The sequence below is a fragment of the Spea bombifrons genome, chromosome 5 (genome assembly GCF_027358695.1).
Source record: "Spea bombifrons isolate aSpeBom1 chromosome 5, aSpeBom1.2.pri, whole genome shotgun sequence".
Taxonomy (NCBI): Eukaryota; Metazoa; Chordata; class Amphibia; order Anura; family Pelobatidae; genus Spea; species Spea bombifrons.
In genome coordinates, this window is record NC_071091.1 from 24430422 (window position 1) to 24450069 (window position 19648).

The 19648-nt window shown below is 40.6% G+C and overlaps 1 protein-coding gene across 1 annotated transcript in view; it reads left to right on the top strand.

Annotated features, from left to right (window-relative positions):
- Positions 1-1884: 1884 nt before the first annotated feature.
- PLCL2 (phospholipase C like 2) overlaps positions 1885-19648 on the top strand; it is an 81190-nt gene continuing 63426 nt past the window's right edge. Inside the window, exons 1-2 of the mRNA XM_053468452.1 lie at positions 1885-1903; positions 3144-3567. Coding sequence (XP_053324427.1) covers positions 3283-3567 — 285 coding nt within the window. The 5' untranslated portion in view covers positions 1885-1903; positions 3144-3282. The remainder of the gene's footprint in view (positions 1904-3143; positions 3568-19648) is intronic.

Genomic DNA, 19648 nt, shown 5'->3' on the forward strand with positions numbered 1-19648 from the left:
AAACGTATACAAAGACACACAACACAAAGAATCTTCGGTAACCGGCAACACTTATAGTTAACTCAATGTGGTTAGGCTAACAACCAGTGATACTTAACAGGATCATGATGGAGCATCTCATACAGCTTTGGGTTGGCAAAACAAGCATCAGCGAGTGGTCCCCCTCTGACATCACAGGACCACCCGCTGATGTTAGTGGGCAGTCCTGGGCACATCTTGCAAGAAATGCCTTATGCCCCCCTACATGCCACTCTGCCTCCGAAAATGACTTATACCCATATATATGCCACTCTGGCATATAGGGGGTTAAAAGGCATATCATGGGACAGGGTGGCACATAGGGAGGTATAAGGCCTTTCTGGAGGCAGAGTGGCATATAGGGGGTTAAAAGGCATTTCTAGAGGCAGAGTGGCATATAGGGGGTTAAAAGGCATTTCTGGAGGCAGAGTGGCATAAAGGGGGTTAAAAGGCATATCATGGGGCACTCTGCCTCCAGAAAAGTCTTACGCCTCCCACAAAACACTCCCCCCCGACATACCACTGCTTCTGACACCCTGGTGAGGGCAGCGGGTGGAGGCCATTCATTAAATTAAAGGGGCCGGCGTGCACGCACAGCGGTGAGCAATGGCTGTGCCTCAGCTCTTGGTCCCACCCCTTTTAAGACGTGGGACGAAGTGCTGAGGAACGGCCATTTGGTGGCCCGGTGCGTGCATGCCAGCCCCTTTAATTTCATTAGGTGCCGGCGGCTGGAGGAGGCGGCTTTCAATCCCGCTCGCTGCCGCTCAGCAGCTGTTTTGAATGTCGGTCTGTCGGTCGCCCGGCCCACCGGGAAATTTCCCAGTATCCTGGTGGGCCAGTCCAACTCTGACCGCGGCCGGCGGTTTGCGGCTGCAGGCTGGGCGGCTTGGATAGGAGGGTGGAGATATAGGGGGTGAAGAGTTGTTAGGTGCTCTGTAGGCCAGGAGTTGTAATTTTATTCTGGAGAGTATGGGGAGCCAATGGAGCGATTGGCACAGCGGAGCACCAGATGAGGAGCGGCGGCAGGGAAAGATGAATCTAGCTGCAGTGTGGAGGATGGATTGCAGCGTGGAAGATGTGAGAGGGGGAGATCAGTTAGGGAGTTGCAATGATCCAGGTGGGATATCACAAGGGAGTGGTTTAGTATTTTGGTTGTTTCTGATGTGAGGAATGGTCGGATTCAGGAGATGTGTTTCAGGTGACAGCGGCAGGATTTGGTGAGGGACTGGATGTGAGGGATGAAGGAGAGAGCAGAATGAAGTGTGACACCAAGGCAGTTGGTTGGATGGTGGAGTTGCCATCATAGAGATGTCAGGAGTTGTGGACAAATCTATCTATCTATCTATCTATATGTGGATAAGGAATCTTCTGTGGAAACGACTGGCTTGTGCGCTTTATCATTTAAGGTCTCTATTGAGGCAGACGGCTAAGGCTGAGGCGCCGATGACACACAGCCCTTCAGGGAGTATAAACGCGAACTGGGAATTTTCTAGGGGCTTCCCCTGGTTTGCCCGAGCTGTGAGGGGGCAGGAGCCGGCGGTGTGATCCTGACAGATGTGACCGAGTTGTCACACAGGTAGCGACAGCCAATACATGACACGCGAGCTCGCGCTTCCAGGAAGGAGCTCTCAGCATCTCCGCCAGAGCCCCGGGGCCGCAGGTGGGCGTGGCGCACTGCTGACAGGTGGGCGTGGCCTATCGCTGGGAAGCTCGCTCACGGGTTGGCTGAGAGGCCAATAAGCCGCGGGTTTGGAACTTGATTGGCAGGGAAAACCCCACCCCCCACGGGTGTTGTGGTTTCCCCCCGGCAGTGCAGAAGCTGCTTGGGTGCCGGTGTTAGCGGCGGCTGCTGCTCCTCCGCTCTGGAGTGCTGGGAGATCGGGGGGTAAGTATCACTCTGCTCAGCGCTGGCAAGGGTAGGACACATGTATGACAGTTTGGTATGTACGCTAGCGTGTACAGACCACGCAGCACAACTATGTAACTGCACATACTAAGAGCACAGATTGATAGATTTATCTCCAGACACACCACTGCATGTCTCAGAGCAGACATACAACTGCACATGATGCGGGGTTATCGGTACATGCAGTGTGCCAGGACGGAAATAGCATGCACACACCCTTACACATATATTTCACGCATGCACAAAGCTGCCTGTGCTTTCTCATCACATCTGTGCTGTGTGTTCGTACAGATACACAGGGTTGGGGATTCACACGCTTTGCTTCCTCTCCATTAAGAACATGCCAGATCCCGCACATACACACACGATTTGTCCCTCTGTATGACATCTAGTGCAGGACCGCTGTGACAAACATGACATATATGTGCTTGCTGTGTGTACTGAATAAATACATGTATGCAGGGACAGTGGGTTCAGTTACAAAGTGACACCTAGGCTGCTTTAACCAGCGGATGGCTCCTTTACATTATAGCAACACACAAAGACACAGCTGTCACAGGAAAGTGAGTGACAGCGGAGGGGAGTCGCCTGGCTGTGTATGTGCAGCTTATCAAGTGGAGGGAGGTGAGCAGCACACAGAGGCTTTGTGTAGAGTGTGTGTGTGTGTGTGTGTGTGTGTGTGTATGTATGTATGTATGTATGTATGTACGTGTGCGTGTGTTCCCAGGCTGGGTAGTAGAGGATGAGCCCTGGGGCTTCTGTGTTTGGCTGCTGCTTCCTCCTTCTCAGGAGAGCTTAGTGTGCATGTGCTTCTGCATGTGTGTGTGTGTGTGTGTGTATGTGCAGGCGCAGAGACAGCTGGGATCCACTAAAGAGAAGGATGAGGTGATAAGAGGAGGCACACTGCAGGAACAGCTGGACACAGCACACACATTCTCACACAGCCTCCCTGCTCAGCTGACACGGTACGCTGTGTGTGTATGTGTCAGATTATTCTTTAACTCTTTTGTCTGCCATGTGCAAAGCATTGTAGAAAAGCCATGCATTGTTGCCCGTTCTTTTAACCTGCATAGGTTCTCACGTTGATTTTGCACCTGTGCAAAAAAATATATACTGTGTCTCGATCATAGTGCATGTAAACCCTAACGCAGTCTTATCAGCATATCGGCTCTTTTGTAAAAGCATTGTGTAAGTGAATTCTATTTTCCTCTTACTGCAGGTGTCTTTCTGTTGCCAGCATATGAGACGGCACAGGCTGCTGTCATATTGGTGTGTGTCCTGATCTTGGCATTGGAGGCTGTGCAGAGGAAAGGGCAGAAGTAAAGCCACTTGCTGTGAAGACTTCTGCTGTCAGCCCCATGGCAGAGCCAGGAGGGGGAGGTGGAAGTGTTGGTGAGGGAAGTGGTAGTATATCCTCGCCATTGGATTCTACTCATGACAAAATGGCTTTGAAGACGACTGACGAGAGAGAAGATGGCAATGGAGACAAGTACAACAAGGGCAGTACGAGCACAAATGGTGTGTCCAATGGAGACTGTGTCAACGTAGAGGCCAAAGAGGACGGTGGGACTGCTCAGCCTGAAAGTCCAAGCATTGACAAAGGAGGCAAACCAGGTCTTCCCCGCAGAAGCAGCATTATCAAGGTGAGGCCAGCTGGCTTAATCCTGATCCTTTAACCATGTAATACAGTCCATTGAGTCCAACAACAAACCTTGCTTTTTTGCGTCTCTTTTATGAGCGTTAGGGAACATGAAAAGATGTGCATATATATATATATATATATATATATATATATATATATATATATATATATATATTATATTATATTATATAATTTATTTATAAATTACACAGATGTACATAATAATCACTGGTAATGTTCCATATCAGTGATAGCCAACCTTTTCTTTCTAGCTCCAGTGGACTTCAACTCCTATCATGCCCTGGCAGGCAAAGCTATGTTCGTCTTGGAGAGCCTGCTTATCCTTGACTTAATCCTCTCTTCTTGACTTACGCTCCCCCATACTGTTACCCCGGGTGGTGTGATAACATGGGTTAAATGCATACTTCATAGGCCATTTTTCCTGAATTGTGATCGTATGCTAAATGTAGATGACTCTGGCAGCAAGTTCTCTACATCCAGCAAAGACATTCACTGCTTTTTAATTTGCTTTGGTGGAGCCAAGCTGGAGGGACATTAAGTATCAGCCCGTTGTGCCCTCTGGTGCAGTATTCCTCTGGATCACACTACAGCAGCGGGCGTTTGTCAAGGTGGCTTTTTGAGTATAACATTGGAGCTGCAGCTCATGTCATGGTTCCTTCTGTCCCTCCCCTCCATTCTTCTGTTGTTTGTGAAAGTTGCGTTGACTGAATGTGGTATTTGTCATTACTACATATAGGATGGGTGTGAACTCGCAGTGCACCGGATCTCACCAGAGGAACTGAGTCTTTGAGGCTGGTGTTTCCACAGACTACGTGCTGTAGGCAGATCTTCTAACCCTTTTCTGGCTCTGACTAGTAGTGAAGAAGTGCATATAAAACCTGTACGCTCTTCACCTAACGCGTAGTTTACGAGCAATGATCGACTTCCAATAACAAACGACTTCTCACCAATAACGGGCCAGGGAGAATATTTTGAAATTACACACAATAATGCATGGGAAAAGAACTAGGGCTTTCTCCAGGGACATACACTTTTTTTTATAGCTTTATGGATGTTGTTTTCTGCCTACAATGTATGTTACATTTAGTAGCCCTTTGGTATAGTTACGTGTATGTGTTTATACGCCTTGTGTTTTGATCCCCTATAGAATGTGATATATAGGACCTCTAGATTGTAAGCTTGCGCTCTTTAGCGAACCTATCTGGTTGTCTTAGTCGGTCAGTTCCAGTTTCTTATACCCCTTGAATCTATGTGGGAATCGCTGCCGTAAACTTTTGGCGCGATCTAAATAAAAGATAATAATGAATAATATATTCAGGCTGTAGTTTGAAGGAACTCCATATATTACGTTTAACTCTAAGATAATTTGAACTAATCTCACACTACATAATGTAAATAAAAATATATTTATGAACCTTCTGTTGCGTTCTGTTATGTCAAGCTAATGAACCTCAGTTGTTTCATTATTTACGTTTTAAAGGTTTAATCACATAAAAAAACACTGACGTTTTTAAGAAGCTTCTTCAGTTTCTATGGCAGCATCCTACCGGTGCCTGCTTTTACATGACAATTAAGTGCTCCCGGGAAAAATATGAATGAGGCAAAATTTTTACATGATTAAAGAAATATTTCTAGGAAGGACAATTAATGCCGCTAGGAATGGCGTTTCTAAGGCTGTATTTAGTTACAAAACTGTTATATTCAACAGAGTAGATGGAACAGCTGCTTTAGGCTTATTAAAGGGGGTCAACGCAGATTTGTGGGAAGAATGCTTCTTGCAAAAGTCAGATTTGTGTCAAATGTAACTGTTTCATTTGAGTCCCTAGTTGTGTACATTTTTCTGTGCAGAATATCCTGGGGTGATATCCGGGTATTGGTGGCGGTCGTTCTAAAGGTGTCTGAAGGCCAGAAACGGATTAAAGGGTCTCCAGGCATCATATGCACTTTAATATATATGAGAGCTATGCGGCCCCTTTAAATTTCCGCTTGGTCCATTTTGCAAAAGAATGGGGGGATTCTGTAGTCGGTTAAGTGATTTTCTTTACTATTTTGTGAGTACTTTAATATAGGTTCTTCTATAGTAGAGGTGTAGTAGTACTTCTATAGTAGGGGTGTAATAGTACTTCTATAGTAGGGGTGTAGTAGTACTTCTATAGTAGGGGTGTAGTAGTACTTCTATAGTAGGGGCAATAAGCTGTCCCTTTAAGTCTTTTTAAAACAAAGTCTCTGTCTAATTCCAATGTCTCTTCCATATTAAGCATGAGATCTTTTGGATGTCCTTGAAAATCTTGGTCTGTACGGCATGCTGTGTTCCTGCGTATTACTGTACGTTGAGCTCATGTTCCATGTATTCAGTAATAAAGGTACGGCGTGTAAATATACGCACGTACTTTAATATGCATTCTTCCTTACAGGGGCAGTCAGGGACAGAAAACTGTCCTTTTAAAACCTTCCTGGAGCTTACTAAATTGGTTCTTTAAGTTAAAGCAAAACGGATATTTTTTGCACTCTATGCAAATCTAACGTTGTGTATGTTTTAACTCTTAAATGTGTTGTCTGATGACCTTCTACCGATGTGGCTTGGGCATAAATGAAAGCATATCTCTGCTTGGGTAAATATTTGAGCAGACAGATTTTGATTGACACTAGTGTGGTCCTTACACTGTTATGTTGATGCCGTGGTATTGTTTTGTATATAGAAATGTATTGCCACTAATTACAATGCTATCTATAGTCCTGCTCTGTAATTTTAATAGCTAAGGTGAGAATTGCCTATATGTTGCTTTGTAATGAACATTGCAGATGGGGATGCTACCTAGCTGGTATTTTAATGGCAGGCTGGTAAAAAATTAACTTTGGACCAGCAATAACCATATGGAAGCAATGTTGTGCTTGGTAATCTTCCAGAAAAATGGCAAATCCAATCCTGGAAATAAGTCACTTAATTGACAGATGGATTTTTTTTTTCTTTTTACTATGGGTGTGATAAATATGTGTGTGTGCGTGTGTAATGGATATACAGTAATATACACACACACTCCAGAATAAAATTAGGGGCCAACATGCATAATTTCTACTTTAAGCAGTTTACTCATTTTAGGTTTCCAAGGGAAGGGAATGTGACAAATATTGTTAAGATATTTGCCAATGCTTGTGGTTTCCAAATATTTTTGAGCCAGCTTTTGCAGGTCATTGCGTGGCGATCATGGACCAGATGGGGGATCCTCTGATCCCCCCCCCCGACCAGCCCAGATATCTATAAAGTGAATGCAGGGCTCCATTGCTGCTTCCATGTGGTCTCCTCCCATGCTCCGAAGTTGAGTGTCTCTAGGAGGCTCCTTGGGCAAGAAGCCCCACTGGCCAAGCACCTATCTGCGTCGCACCATACTGCCCAACACGGTTGTTCCAATTGGGACACAAGAAATGTTAGGAGGAGGGTTGTGTATTGGGTTTGGGTTCTATATAGTGTGTAGTACAATACGTGTTTTGCATATGAATTATGTCAGAAATGTGTAGGATGTGGTGAACTTTAGCATCCTTAAGCTATGGTAAATTTTAGTAAATTACTAGTACCGGTAATAACAAAACAAAAAAAGTAAGATTTCCCCTTTAAAGAAATCTCGCCACTGTGTAAAGTGTAGGATTTGTATCTCCATGTCTGAGTACAATGAATAAAAAAGGGTTAAAATATACCCTTAGTCCATCATATGCCAGCTTGTCTCCATTCTTTCTGTGAACTAGAAAGATTGTCGTCTTGAGCTGCCATGTCCTCTTGTGACTTACTAGATGTGAAAGGACACAATTTCAGTTTGGGGAACTCAAATATAGAGTATTACACTGTGCTCAATAAACGAAAAATATTCGATCCGGCAGTCAGGAAAGTCGCGTTGGAGTTAATATGGACACAAGGGAGGAAAAAGAACTGTGTGAGATTTTTAGAATGTACACTATGTCCCTTAATGAAGGAATTAGGTTTGCTCGTCAGAATTAACCCTTTTGACCTTTTTAAAGTACTGACCTAAATTGTGAAATGTGTTATTCTATTGTGTTCTTTTGTGGTTCGGATTATATATATATATATATATATATATATATAATATAATTAGTGTGAGTAATTGTGTATAAGCTTAGAAATGCCCCTAAACACAGCAAACAAAGGGTGCAGACAGGAACTAAGGATTAGCCAAAAATTCCAATCAAATGATCAGCTATTGGAAATTACTATTGTGTTTATATTTAATTTATTTACTGTATTTATTACACTTTGCGAATAACATAGATCCCTTTCGAATAAAGGATAAAGAAACAATTTATACTATTGTTTTCCTGAGACTTTAGGAAAATAAACATTTTGGTTTACTTTCCGTTATTTTTGACTTTCTAAACCTAAGATTACTATTCAGTGAAATGTTTGAATTTCTTTTTATCAATTTATAAACTTTCATGGGTGGCTTGCTATGAAATTAACCCCTTGGTAATGATTTATATTTTTATATACATTTTAGATTTATAAGTATTACTGTCCCTTTTAAATCGTATCTCTGTAATATTCTCTTTATCCAATGAATACCCCCCCTCTTTTGTAGGCTATACCTGTCATTACTTTTGTATTACATTTATAGTTATTCTTCATCATAGGTAGGAAAGAGAACATAACTGTGCAGCGCTGTGTCTGTGCAGAATGCTAATTCTAACACGTCCTATTAAATCATGCAGATGTTACGATACGTTGATTTGGAATCTTTGTATTTTATAAATAGAAATAACCTTTACATGCAATTTTACGCCATCTCCACTCATCTGTGTGTATGATAACTAAGTGTGCTGTTTTATTTGCTTTCCTTTGCAATAGCACGGAGGGAATTATCAGATCCCCACCCCCAGCTCCTTGGCTTGCCGACAGCGATGAATGAATTAACATGGGGCTGATGGAGTTAAAGCTCCGGGTCACTTTGATACACCCATCACCCACCTTCTTTCTTTATATAATGCCCACCTGTCTTGTGTTTGTGACATCAAAAAAAAAACAAAACAAGAATATGAGGGAATTGCTTGCTGCCGCACAATTTACGGCTGAAGGCTCACGACTCAATTAACCCAGCGCTGCTTGCAGGAGATGCTTTTGTTTGCCTGCATCTCCTGGTTCCCATACCTAGTAGAATGCAGAAGGTGGCTTCTATTGACCACCACAAGGTGATCCACGGTATAGCTTGTCTTATAAGCATTTGCAAGCTGGTGTAAGGACGACCTCTTGGGACACGGCTGAAGGTGCGAAAAGTTCTGCCAGACGTTCTCTAGTTGCTGTGCCGTGCTGAAGAGGTTTTCGCACATACGGTACGCTGGGATACATGACTTTAGAAATGGGGTGAATTCACCCGCTGCAAAGATTCTTTTTTTTTTTTTTTTTTTTTTTTGCTTGTTCTTCCACTCTTGATAACCAGATCTTTGGGTCAGTCCCACAAGATGTTTAATGGTAATGGCCCTCGATATGTTTGAGAGAGAGAGAGCGGGTGATGTGAAATATTTAAATACTTAAAAGGGATTTAACAGAGTACAGGAGGGAGGTTTATTTCAAAGTAGGAGAAACGTTAGATCAAGAAGTCATAATCTAAAACTGCAGGGTCAAAGGCTTACATTCAATATAGGAAGTTTTACTTTACTGAGAGGGTGGTAGATAAATGGAACAGTCTCCAATCAGAGGTGGTAGAGGCTGATATAGTGATAGAATATAAATAGCATGGGATAGACTTAAAGCTATCCTGAATCTCAGGCAAACAAAGGACCGATTAAGGTCGGAGTCTCTACATCAGGAAAAATGAGTAGACTGGATGGGCCGGATGATTCTGTGTTTCTCTCGGTAAAGCATAGCATTTTGTATAAAATCCCTGTTGTAAGTTTGTTAATCTTGTCTGACGCTCTTTGGTTTTTTTTCCCATGTGTCAAACTATTTCTGCTGTTTCTCAGGAACAGACATTCACCGGATTCTGTATTTAAGTTGCACAACGTTTGCGGCTCAATATCTTGTCTTCCAATTTATTAAAAGGTCCAAATGCCATAAATTTTGATGTTTAGATCAAGTTTCTGAGCCAGAAGTTGAACATGTTCCAGCTTGATGACATTTATAAATGCGCCGTCCCTGTCACATATTCATTTTCCACGGAGAAGCCTCGCGCAGCGGTGTCTTAACTCTCTGAAATCTGTCAAAGGAACGCACGCTTAACACGAGTCAAAAACACTAATGTGAAAAATATGTCTTGGAGGAATACTGATTTTGTTTTTTTTTTCTTCGAACAAACATACTTTTTCAAACTAAAATACTGCGGTCAGTAAAATCAGCCGTAACAAATGGTTTTGATTATGAAATATTTTGCTCACAGCTAGAAGCAACACTTGATTTATTGACTGAACAGCTTGCGATCTAAGAGTCTTAGCAATACGAGAAGAATCAATACCGAAGGTTCTCAGAAAAATGTTTATTACTGGAAAAGTGACCATAAAAGCAAGGCGATCCAGTGTTAGTTTTTATCATTTGAGGGTTATATTTATAATATTCTAAACAATCCACAGAGGATAATGAGATTTTGAAGAAAGAGGCAGAAAATGAAGCATGTCTAATGGCTGAACCCAAACGCGAGACACTAATATAATTAATGACTTTATTCTTTTAGCTTCTAGAGGATACACATTAAGTACAAACTGTTTACACAGGCTAAGCACTGGGATCCTCTGCCAAACAGAAATTAAACTCTTCCCAGTCAATAGTGTTTTTTTTAACGTAGGTGCAATTTATACTCGGAGGTCTAAGCTCCACGTTCACGCTTACATTCTGGGGCCGTATAGCCAGGGGCTGCAGATCCAAAGATATGGAAAGGACCATTGATGGATTAATTAGAGGTGTGTGTTAAATGGGACATCGTGAGGCTCATACAGGATCCAAGCTTCAGCTTTACTACTCGCTCCATTTACTAACTGCACATGCTAGACACTAAGGTTCTTCACGCACAAAAAAAAAAAAGATGTCCCATGGACACCCGCTGTGCATTTTGATCACTCCCTCTGTATGTGCTCTGTTGGCTTGTGTATCAGAAATCGAGTTCATAATATTCTATAAGAACCCGTTGTTAAGTTTTGGGGTTTTCTCTAAAAGACTTAGAATGTCAGCCCCCTTATCCCACTTCTAGGGAGTCCACTTCAGTAATACCTGGTACATGACTAAGTATTTGATTACAGAAATGCTGTTGAAGAACAAGGTAAATCTTGACTTTATTTCACTATATTCCAAAACTCTCCGCATCTACCTCATGGCATGGAAGTTTTGGGAAGAATGTCTGTAGAGCTGGCCACGTTAATTTACAACTGAAGGCCAACAGACCATTCTTCATTCTAGAACAGGCTAAACACAGGTCAAGTGCCACTACTGCCTGTTGCGCGGTTTACTATAAATTGAAAAAAAAAAATGTAATGTTATATTTGTGATCTTTTTTGTCTTTTTCCTTTTTTATGAAGTAGATTAGAATTGAAAAGGTAGGCTTGCTGGCTTCTGCAAGCGTACAGTGCTTGTGTTTGGCTTTTAGTTGCATTGCTGCATGGCCAAGGTCCTTGGACGGAAGTGATTTAATCAGTTTCGGCATTTGGAATGGGGCTTTTCAATGCAGATATTGAAAAATCTTGGTCTGATTGTAGCCCATGTGGCCTGGAGTTTCATACTTTGGCTATCTAGTATGTTTTTAGTGGGTTTAATATGAAAACGAAACAATCTGGAAATATCTTTTTTCATTGATTTGATTAAGATGTTTCTCTGGATCAGGTACACCACATCCAAATTTATTTCAAGGACATAAGAGACAATTTTTAGAAGATTCGTTTTAGCCTTTGGGTTGACGCTTATCACCTTGAGTATTTATAGAGCGTGTCTAGATATTTGGGAAGTTATTTATTGTTTTGTAGGGGGATAGAGTGAATTGTAGTGAAGCAGGTTACAATGTCAAGCACTGTGGTTGTGTTGGAATTGGGAACGCCAGAATTACGCCTCGTGTTACATTGTAGCCTCTAGTTTGGATTCACGTAAACGGGTAGGAGAACGCTACCGCGATATAACTAACCAGCGGCCTTTGCTTGGACGATGCACCTGTGGATGCCTGTTAAGTGTCTCTGGGGAAAGTAATTGAATAAGATTGTTGAAATGAGTGTTCAATCCCGGGTGTATTTAATTATTTTAGACAGGCAGAGGCTAATGCTCTTCAAAGTAAACCTTTGTCTGGGAATATGGATACAATTACACTCTAACACCAAAATTGATTGGTATGTTAACCTTTCAAACTCCAGACCTATAAATACTACAGAGTTGGGGTGGGCTTAAATGGATATGTTGAAGTCCCCTGTTTATAGCATAATTGCATGCTACACTGTTTTACACCAAACCAAATAACTAACAACCATTATCGTGAGAAATAAGCATGTTTATTTGGTTTATTGTACAGCTGTAGGTGATTCCAAGTGTGTGTGTGTGTGTGTGTGTGTGTGTGTGTGTGTGTAGCATCTCTCTATGGAAACGATGATGGTGTCTCACCCAGCAACAAGTCAACCATAAATATTGTAAAAGGTTAAGAGGATTTTTAGTTCGCTGTACATTCCCCTGGTAAAGAAGATCAGGAAATGTGGATTTTAGACCGACCGTCCCTGTCTGAGGAAGACAGACCAATATGGCCACCACAATGTAGACAGGTCACTGATGCCTGTGTGCATTGTCTCAACAACCTTGTAGGATGCAGTCTCTTTAGACTGAAGGTAGGCTTGGATAGTCAAGCCAGATGTGACTGCTACATGGTAAATGTCCTCTATGTACTGACACATGTGAGGGCCAAAGTACCGGAGGGATGCTCTGCCTTTCTTATTGATCCGTCTAGGAGTTTGCATGTAAACATTAATAATGTAAAGAGGAGACTCCGCTGTCATGTGCGTTAACGTTTAGATGAAGATATTTCAACAGAAAATTCTTTACTGCAGTTACGAAAAGGGAACGTGAAGACGCGCATATCCTGATTTCAAGTAGCCGACGTACCTTGCAATGGTTTTCTGTGATGAGTTTTTCATTATCCATTAATAAATTATGACATTTACGCGGTCACAGACGATATATCCAAATAATTACTGCTGTATCTCCTAGGTCTCTGTGCCATTTAGCGTGACACGGCTTAGTGAATTTACAGGCAAATTGAGTTTCCCAATTTGGATATGTTATATTGCTCCCTGATACGTTTCACATTACTTTAAATACACTCTTGAGGAAAAAATTATATTTTTGTTGCCCAAAAATACTGGTATAAGCCTGATGTGCAAAGAGCTCTTTTGTTCTGTGCCATGTTCTTTGTTAAATGAGCATCCAATTATAAACATATAATATTTGAACTTTCATGTTGTCCGTCACAAATGCGTGGTGGTGAGTTCAGAATCCATAAGCTTTCCGCACCCTTAGCTTTCCGCACCCTTAGCTTAATGTCCTACAGGAGATGTGGAACTCGACTCCCTTCATATAATATACTTTCCTCCAGTGCTGGCTCGGGGAAATCTGCGGACAGGGATCTGTTCAGAAAGCACTCCCATTGATTTCAGTGGAAGCACTTTGCTGTCGCTGATTGACTGCTTCAAGCACTCAGTCAATGGCAAGAACGTCGGACCGTAGAGGAGGAAGGCAGCTGCAGCAGCAGGACTGCACCTTCCAGGTCAGGTACGGGCATTATTTTTATTTAGGTTTTGGAGCAATGCAAGTCAGAGTACTCAGAGTTCATTAATATGCATTATTCTGTAGTGGGGGTGATGAGCCTTTTTTAAGTGCATGTGATTTCTCGAGTGTCCTTATAACTGCATCTTAATGTACATCTATATCTGTTGTAAATATATAATAAACTTAGGCTTTACAGTTAGGCAGTGCGATTAATGCATGTATTATTCCTGTGTATTTATATGTTAATTATGTTAATTATTCCCTATTGCATACTGGTTGTATTTTTGTTCCCAACCCATCTAAATGAATGTTCAATATTAATAGGTTTTAAGTTAAATAGATTTTATTTAGGCTTGTTTAGCGGGTCTAGCCTAGCAAAGAAAAGCGACACGGTGTGCAGTATGGTTAGGAGCACTGTAACACCTATACATTTAATACAGTGAATACAGAATGTCTGCATACACACAATACAGTGACAGGGGACTTCAAGAATAATGTAAGGGGAAGTCCAACTGAAAATAAAACATTTTGTCATTATACACAGCACTGTATACAGTATTATTGTTTTATATTGCGCCATCATATGTGATTTAGGATTGAAAAAAGAGGGTTTTAGTTTGTCCCAATAAACTTCCTTTATCTGCAGACCTGGAGGCGGCCATTGTTGTCAGTCATGTGATATTTTAGATGACTTTCCCTGCTCAAGCACCACACTGAGCACATTCTTTATGGCAATGGGGTCAGGCTGTTTGCCTGTTTTGGGCTAACAGAGTAACGGCTCGTACAGATGACAAATGGCTGCCTAAAAAAAACATTTATTTATGTGAACATTCAATTAGATAATAGTAGTAAGACGTGTGAGTTTCCTTTTAATTGGTTACATTTAAAGAATAAAAGATCAAAAATAAACCAAAAGAAAAGCATTTAAGTAAATAAAATTAGGGGGGAGAAGTTAGGGTGGTCAATGGGTGGATGAGACACCAGGAAACGGGGTGTTTGCTGGTGGGCCAGCTGTTAACGTGACATCGTCAAATTAAAAATGATTGTAGCATTTGCTAGGATTCTCATTAGTGCAGTAATTTTCATTTTTCTGTTAATAAATAACTTGAGCGTTTTTAAAACAAAAGCTCCTTATGCCATAATAGCTACATGGCCATGCATATAAACGAAGATTTATTGGCACTTTCGACGAATGCTGCAGGTCATAGTCATAATACTCAACTTGTAATTGTCCCATGGCCAATATTTTCTCTTAAGTTGATGACGACTCTGTTACCTTGGTATTGGGAGCCCCTTATGTTCTGATTCTGAAACACATGTTCTGTAGAAAGTGCTTGAATACATTAAAGGTGCTGTTGCACTTAATAATAATGATATTCATTCCTCTAAGGTTCAATCACATGAAAACACCACAGCATGCTTTATGTCACATGACAATTAAATGTTCCCAGCAACAATTATGATTATTTTACATGATTATGAATTATTTCATGGTGTTATGTGTCTAACACTGTATCTAAGTACAATGGCGTCACATTCAACAGTGTGTGTGGAACAGCACCTTGAAGAAGCTGCAATGTCAGCTATGCCTCAACATGGCAGTTTTCATTAAATTAAATTCTTAAGATCTCTTCAAACTTCACGCTAGGAACAATATTGCCTGTGTGGACCTTTTTTGTTCTATATATACATGTTTGGGAAGAATCGTTTATAAACTGTAAACATGTAGATTGTTGCTTTTTTTTGAAATGTTATTTAAGTTGATGTGTTTGTAAATTAACTATCAAGGACCTGTAGGGCGATATGACTGTTTGTTACGTAAGAAAGTAGCATAGTGGCACTTTTTTGGTCTACAGTGGTGTTTGCACAATTAAAACAGGTCACGCTGTCCCTATAAACACTGTGTGTTTTGTACCGGAGCAATTAACCGTTTGCTTGTAATGCCAGGAGCGATATTACAATTGTAGGATCAACATCATAGTTGTCCTCTTGTGATTCCTACCTCGCTGTTGGGACTTTTTTTTTCTCTATTCAGTTTTACTGATCATGTGCATAATATAATTTTTACTTGAACAGTGTCTATCTACTAGTTAAATCCATCCCCAGAGTTTTAGATAATTTTAGAATAACTTTTAGAAGTCACAAATACTTATAAAAGCTTACGTGACTTTCCAGCTGGCACCAAAGCAACTACTTTTCCATATCTTCTGAAGAATATCGTGAACAGATATTCTCAGTGTAAAACATATTCAATGTATTACGCATTCCATAAGTAACTTGAAACATGCGTGATGGTAACTTTTAGTGCCACCATTTCTCTCCACCTTCCCATGGTATAGATCAATGTATAGATTAATGCTGGCCAACTGAGGTCCCCAAGGGACAAATTCCTACAAGAGGTTTAAGACTTCTTTAATTAGCATATAACATTTTGCATAGGTGATCCATGTGTTAAAGATTACCCAGAAAACCTGCAGGGGCTATAACTGCTGAGGAATGAAGATGGACATCACAGGTACAAGCAGCATACAAGTGTCTTAGCCAACAAAGTATTTGGTATTGCAAAACTGTCTAAAATGTGTAAGTATAAGACATTTTGCAACTTGGAACAGTGGGAAACTTTGTTGTAAGATTAACGATTATAGTTAAATAACTGTGCATCTGAAGCAGGAAGTTCCTCTAGTTCCTTAGCAGCAAAACCTCTCCATTATGTCTTTTATTTCTCGAGACAAAAACATTTTGGGTATATAATCACACAGTGATGTATCCAAGACGTGTGAAGGTTAACTCATGACATTATAAGCACTGGCTAACACCAATGTGTTTATAAATATGATCACGGACATGTAGAATTTACTGGGCTGTGTGACTTCTCTACTGAGGCATGTGGTCAAAGTGTGTTTCATTTCACACAATATTATTAATGTCAATCGAATCCCCAGTTAATTCTGGTACATTGTGTTCCATGACAAAAAAAATGTCCGTTCCAGCCTGTTTTATTTCTGTATTATTGATAGCAGAAATCTAATCCTAACCTCATCATTAAGTCTGTTTTATGGAAGCAGGTATAACTGTGGACAACTTCTGTTACATTAAGGAGTGAGGTGCAAAATTCTGATGATTGTTTTAGACCATTTCTGTTAGTAGTCTCGGCATATGCATATTGTTGGTTTAATCTTTAAGCATTGCCACTCTCAGCATTGATTCTTTATGTAGTGCCACTACTTGTGAGCTTCAAAAAGTAGGTCTGAACTTTAGAGTAGAACATGATACTTTTTGCAAAATGACTGGGTAAAAAAAATTTAATTTTATTTAAAATATATTGTATTTACCCGATTGCCAGTCTGGGCTTGATTGTCATCAAGAATGCTTGTGATAACCAGTACCTACCTATGTATCTGCATGTCTGGTGGACGTGCCCCAAACTTTAACCTCTCTGGGCACAGATCCAAGTCTTGATAACCCACCAAATAAACAAACTGATCCCACTAGACCCCTGGACTTTCCTACTCTTATGGCCACTTGACGCTTGTATGAGACATGAAAACAATCTAATAGCCAGAATACCTTTAGCCCCCAGACAAATGATAGCAGCCCAATGGAACACCGCACAAATCCACTCTATTTGACCGGTGAAAGACAAAATTGGAGCGACTGTTGGGATGGAGCAATTAACTGCACTATTACATGGCGCACAAAACTCTTTCACATAAAATGATGCGATGTATGAAAAGTTACACTTTCAGAGATGTCAAGGTGAATGTTGTATACATCATATACATCTTACGTTTCTATTTAAAACATAGAATCCAAAATTAAGAATTAATAGAAGACCTGGAAAGTAGTGTGCTCAAGGCAAATTAACCTTCCTGCCTACAGAGCTGCATGCCGGTTCCTTGCCCTTTCTTTCGATGTGTCCTCAGTGAGTCTAATCTGCAAAGTGTCTCCTATCAGATAGCGCTTTTTTTTTTTTACTACACGGTAGGGTTACCACTGGTGGGATTAATAATCCTACTAAATTGCCAACCTACTGATCTCTAGTAGTCCTGCATTTCATGGACTCGGGCATTACCCCCTCAAAAATATCTCTAGGGAGTGTCTCTTCATGTCCCTCGTCCCTAGGAGCTCCTGGTGAGCGTTAGTCTATCACAATGTTCTACAGCCCTAAAACGCAGAACGGTTTGTTTGTAAAAATTAAGTTGTATAAATGCAATACACTACTCTTCTTCTGAGTGCCTAAAGTACCCATTACATCATTAGATCCCAAAATCACATTAAACATCTGATGTAAAGACCTATTCTCTAAAACAAGTGTGTCCCTCTGGGCGTTTGAAACCTTGGAGGGATCCTGAGGGCCATTTCAATTCTGCCTACGATGTTCTTTTTAAGTTTGACATACCCTTCTCTTTGAATCTTATTATTGTCATATGTAACTATAGCCTACACTCTATTAAATGTAATGTTCATTTTATTAAAATGGCCTAAAGCAAGTTCCATCAGATAAAAGCAACCTTGTAACTGATAATTGACCACGTCCCTAATTCTGATCACTGTGGTGATAACCTAGCTAAAACCTGCTAAACACTAAATTACTGGTTTATTGTGAATAGCCGACAATGAGCGGGTTTATAGGGTTTGGAGGCAGGTTATTGGTAATTGGTGGCTTGGAGAACAAGACTGGATGGTACCAGACATGCCTCGGCTGGAAACTACTGTTTATACAGGGCTTAGAAGGTGATCCAGGTACATGGAATACTGACTTTGCTGGGAGAAAAACTAATTTTACTGGTTAAGATTAGATTTTAAGGTCGCCAAACCAGGTCCTCCTTCTGCTTTTGTACGGTTATGCCTTAACTTGTGTTAATCTTATTGTCAGATTTTATGTTATGATTCATTTGGACTGTCCCCCTGTTGTAATAGCGCTACGGAATCTGCTGGGGTTTTATAAATAAAATGTAGATGTAATCATTAAGATGTCGTCTGTGACCTCAGAGGCAGTTTTAAGCTTTTAAGAGTAAGTCCCCAGGACATGCTGATTGAATTAAACACAAGGTAAGGAATGCATATCATCACTGTGTGTAAATCAGGACCATATTGCATACCCCCCCCCTTCATCTTTTATATGGGTGCCAAAGGTCACAGGGGTCTTTAAGTTGCTTGTATATTTGGGTCTTCTATTTGTGTATCGTCTCTACTGACTTGTGGCCAATTTAGTGGCGAATGTTGGATGGATTTCAAGCGTTTGCTCTATTTCTTCTTCTGTTCATAAGCAATTCAAATTTTCTAGGTTGTCTGCTTAATGCAGGATTATTTTTTATGAATACCCAGGCACAATTTGGCTTTTGCAGGACTTTTCTTTTCCGAATGGGTAATTTGGATAATTGCAGCATTTGACATCCAGGCAGCAACACCGTCTTCTCCAGATCAGTGCGAGCATGCCTGCTTGTTATATTATTATTCCCAAGATGAAGGTCAACATGTCAAAAAGTTCTACCAGGATTTTCTTACTGGGTCTGGAAGAATACCCCTGGTGCGTATCTTGTAAAATAACCCATGCCTTTCTCTTTGGGGTCTGCCAGTAGGATGATATTTCATATCGTGATAACTTTTACGCTGTCATCACCCAGTCTGCCGATGGCTTTTAAACTTATTAACTCTTACCAACCATGTAATGGGAAACTCCGGTAGATCTCCCCATATAATAACTGAAGATCCAACTAGTGCTTGGTTTATGATTGGGAATGATGTGGATGTGCAAATTAGACCTCAACACCCAAATTAAGGGAACTAATTTATAAAATAACAACCCGACTTAGCGATCCATTTTGTGCTAACAAAAATATAGATGGTCCCTCTATAACAAAGGATATAAATAAGCACTTTGTGGATAGTATTGCATTTAAAATGTAAACCTATATTATATAATACAATTATTATTATTGGTATTCTTACAGTAAATACATTCAAAGGGTTTGGCAAACTAGCTAATGTATCAGTTAATTTTATTCTAAACAGGGCCCTGCTCAAGATATAATCATAAACTTAAATAAACGAAATAAACAAATACATTTTTTTGCTTACGGTATCCAATTCCGGTATTTAATTCAGGGCCCCTTTAATTCTCCTTCTGAGTGTTAATTTTATTTTCTGATCTGTATATCGTCAAATCTAATGTCATTGTTAAATATTTTTAGTGTCCCATATTTTAAACAGAGCCTTGGAATCTGCTTACGCCATATAAATAAATATTAACCGCTTTTCCCCACTGGTGGAATTTTCACAGGATGTGGCATCTCGATTTTGTTTCTTAGCAGATAGGTATGAAAGCAAACATAAC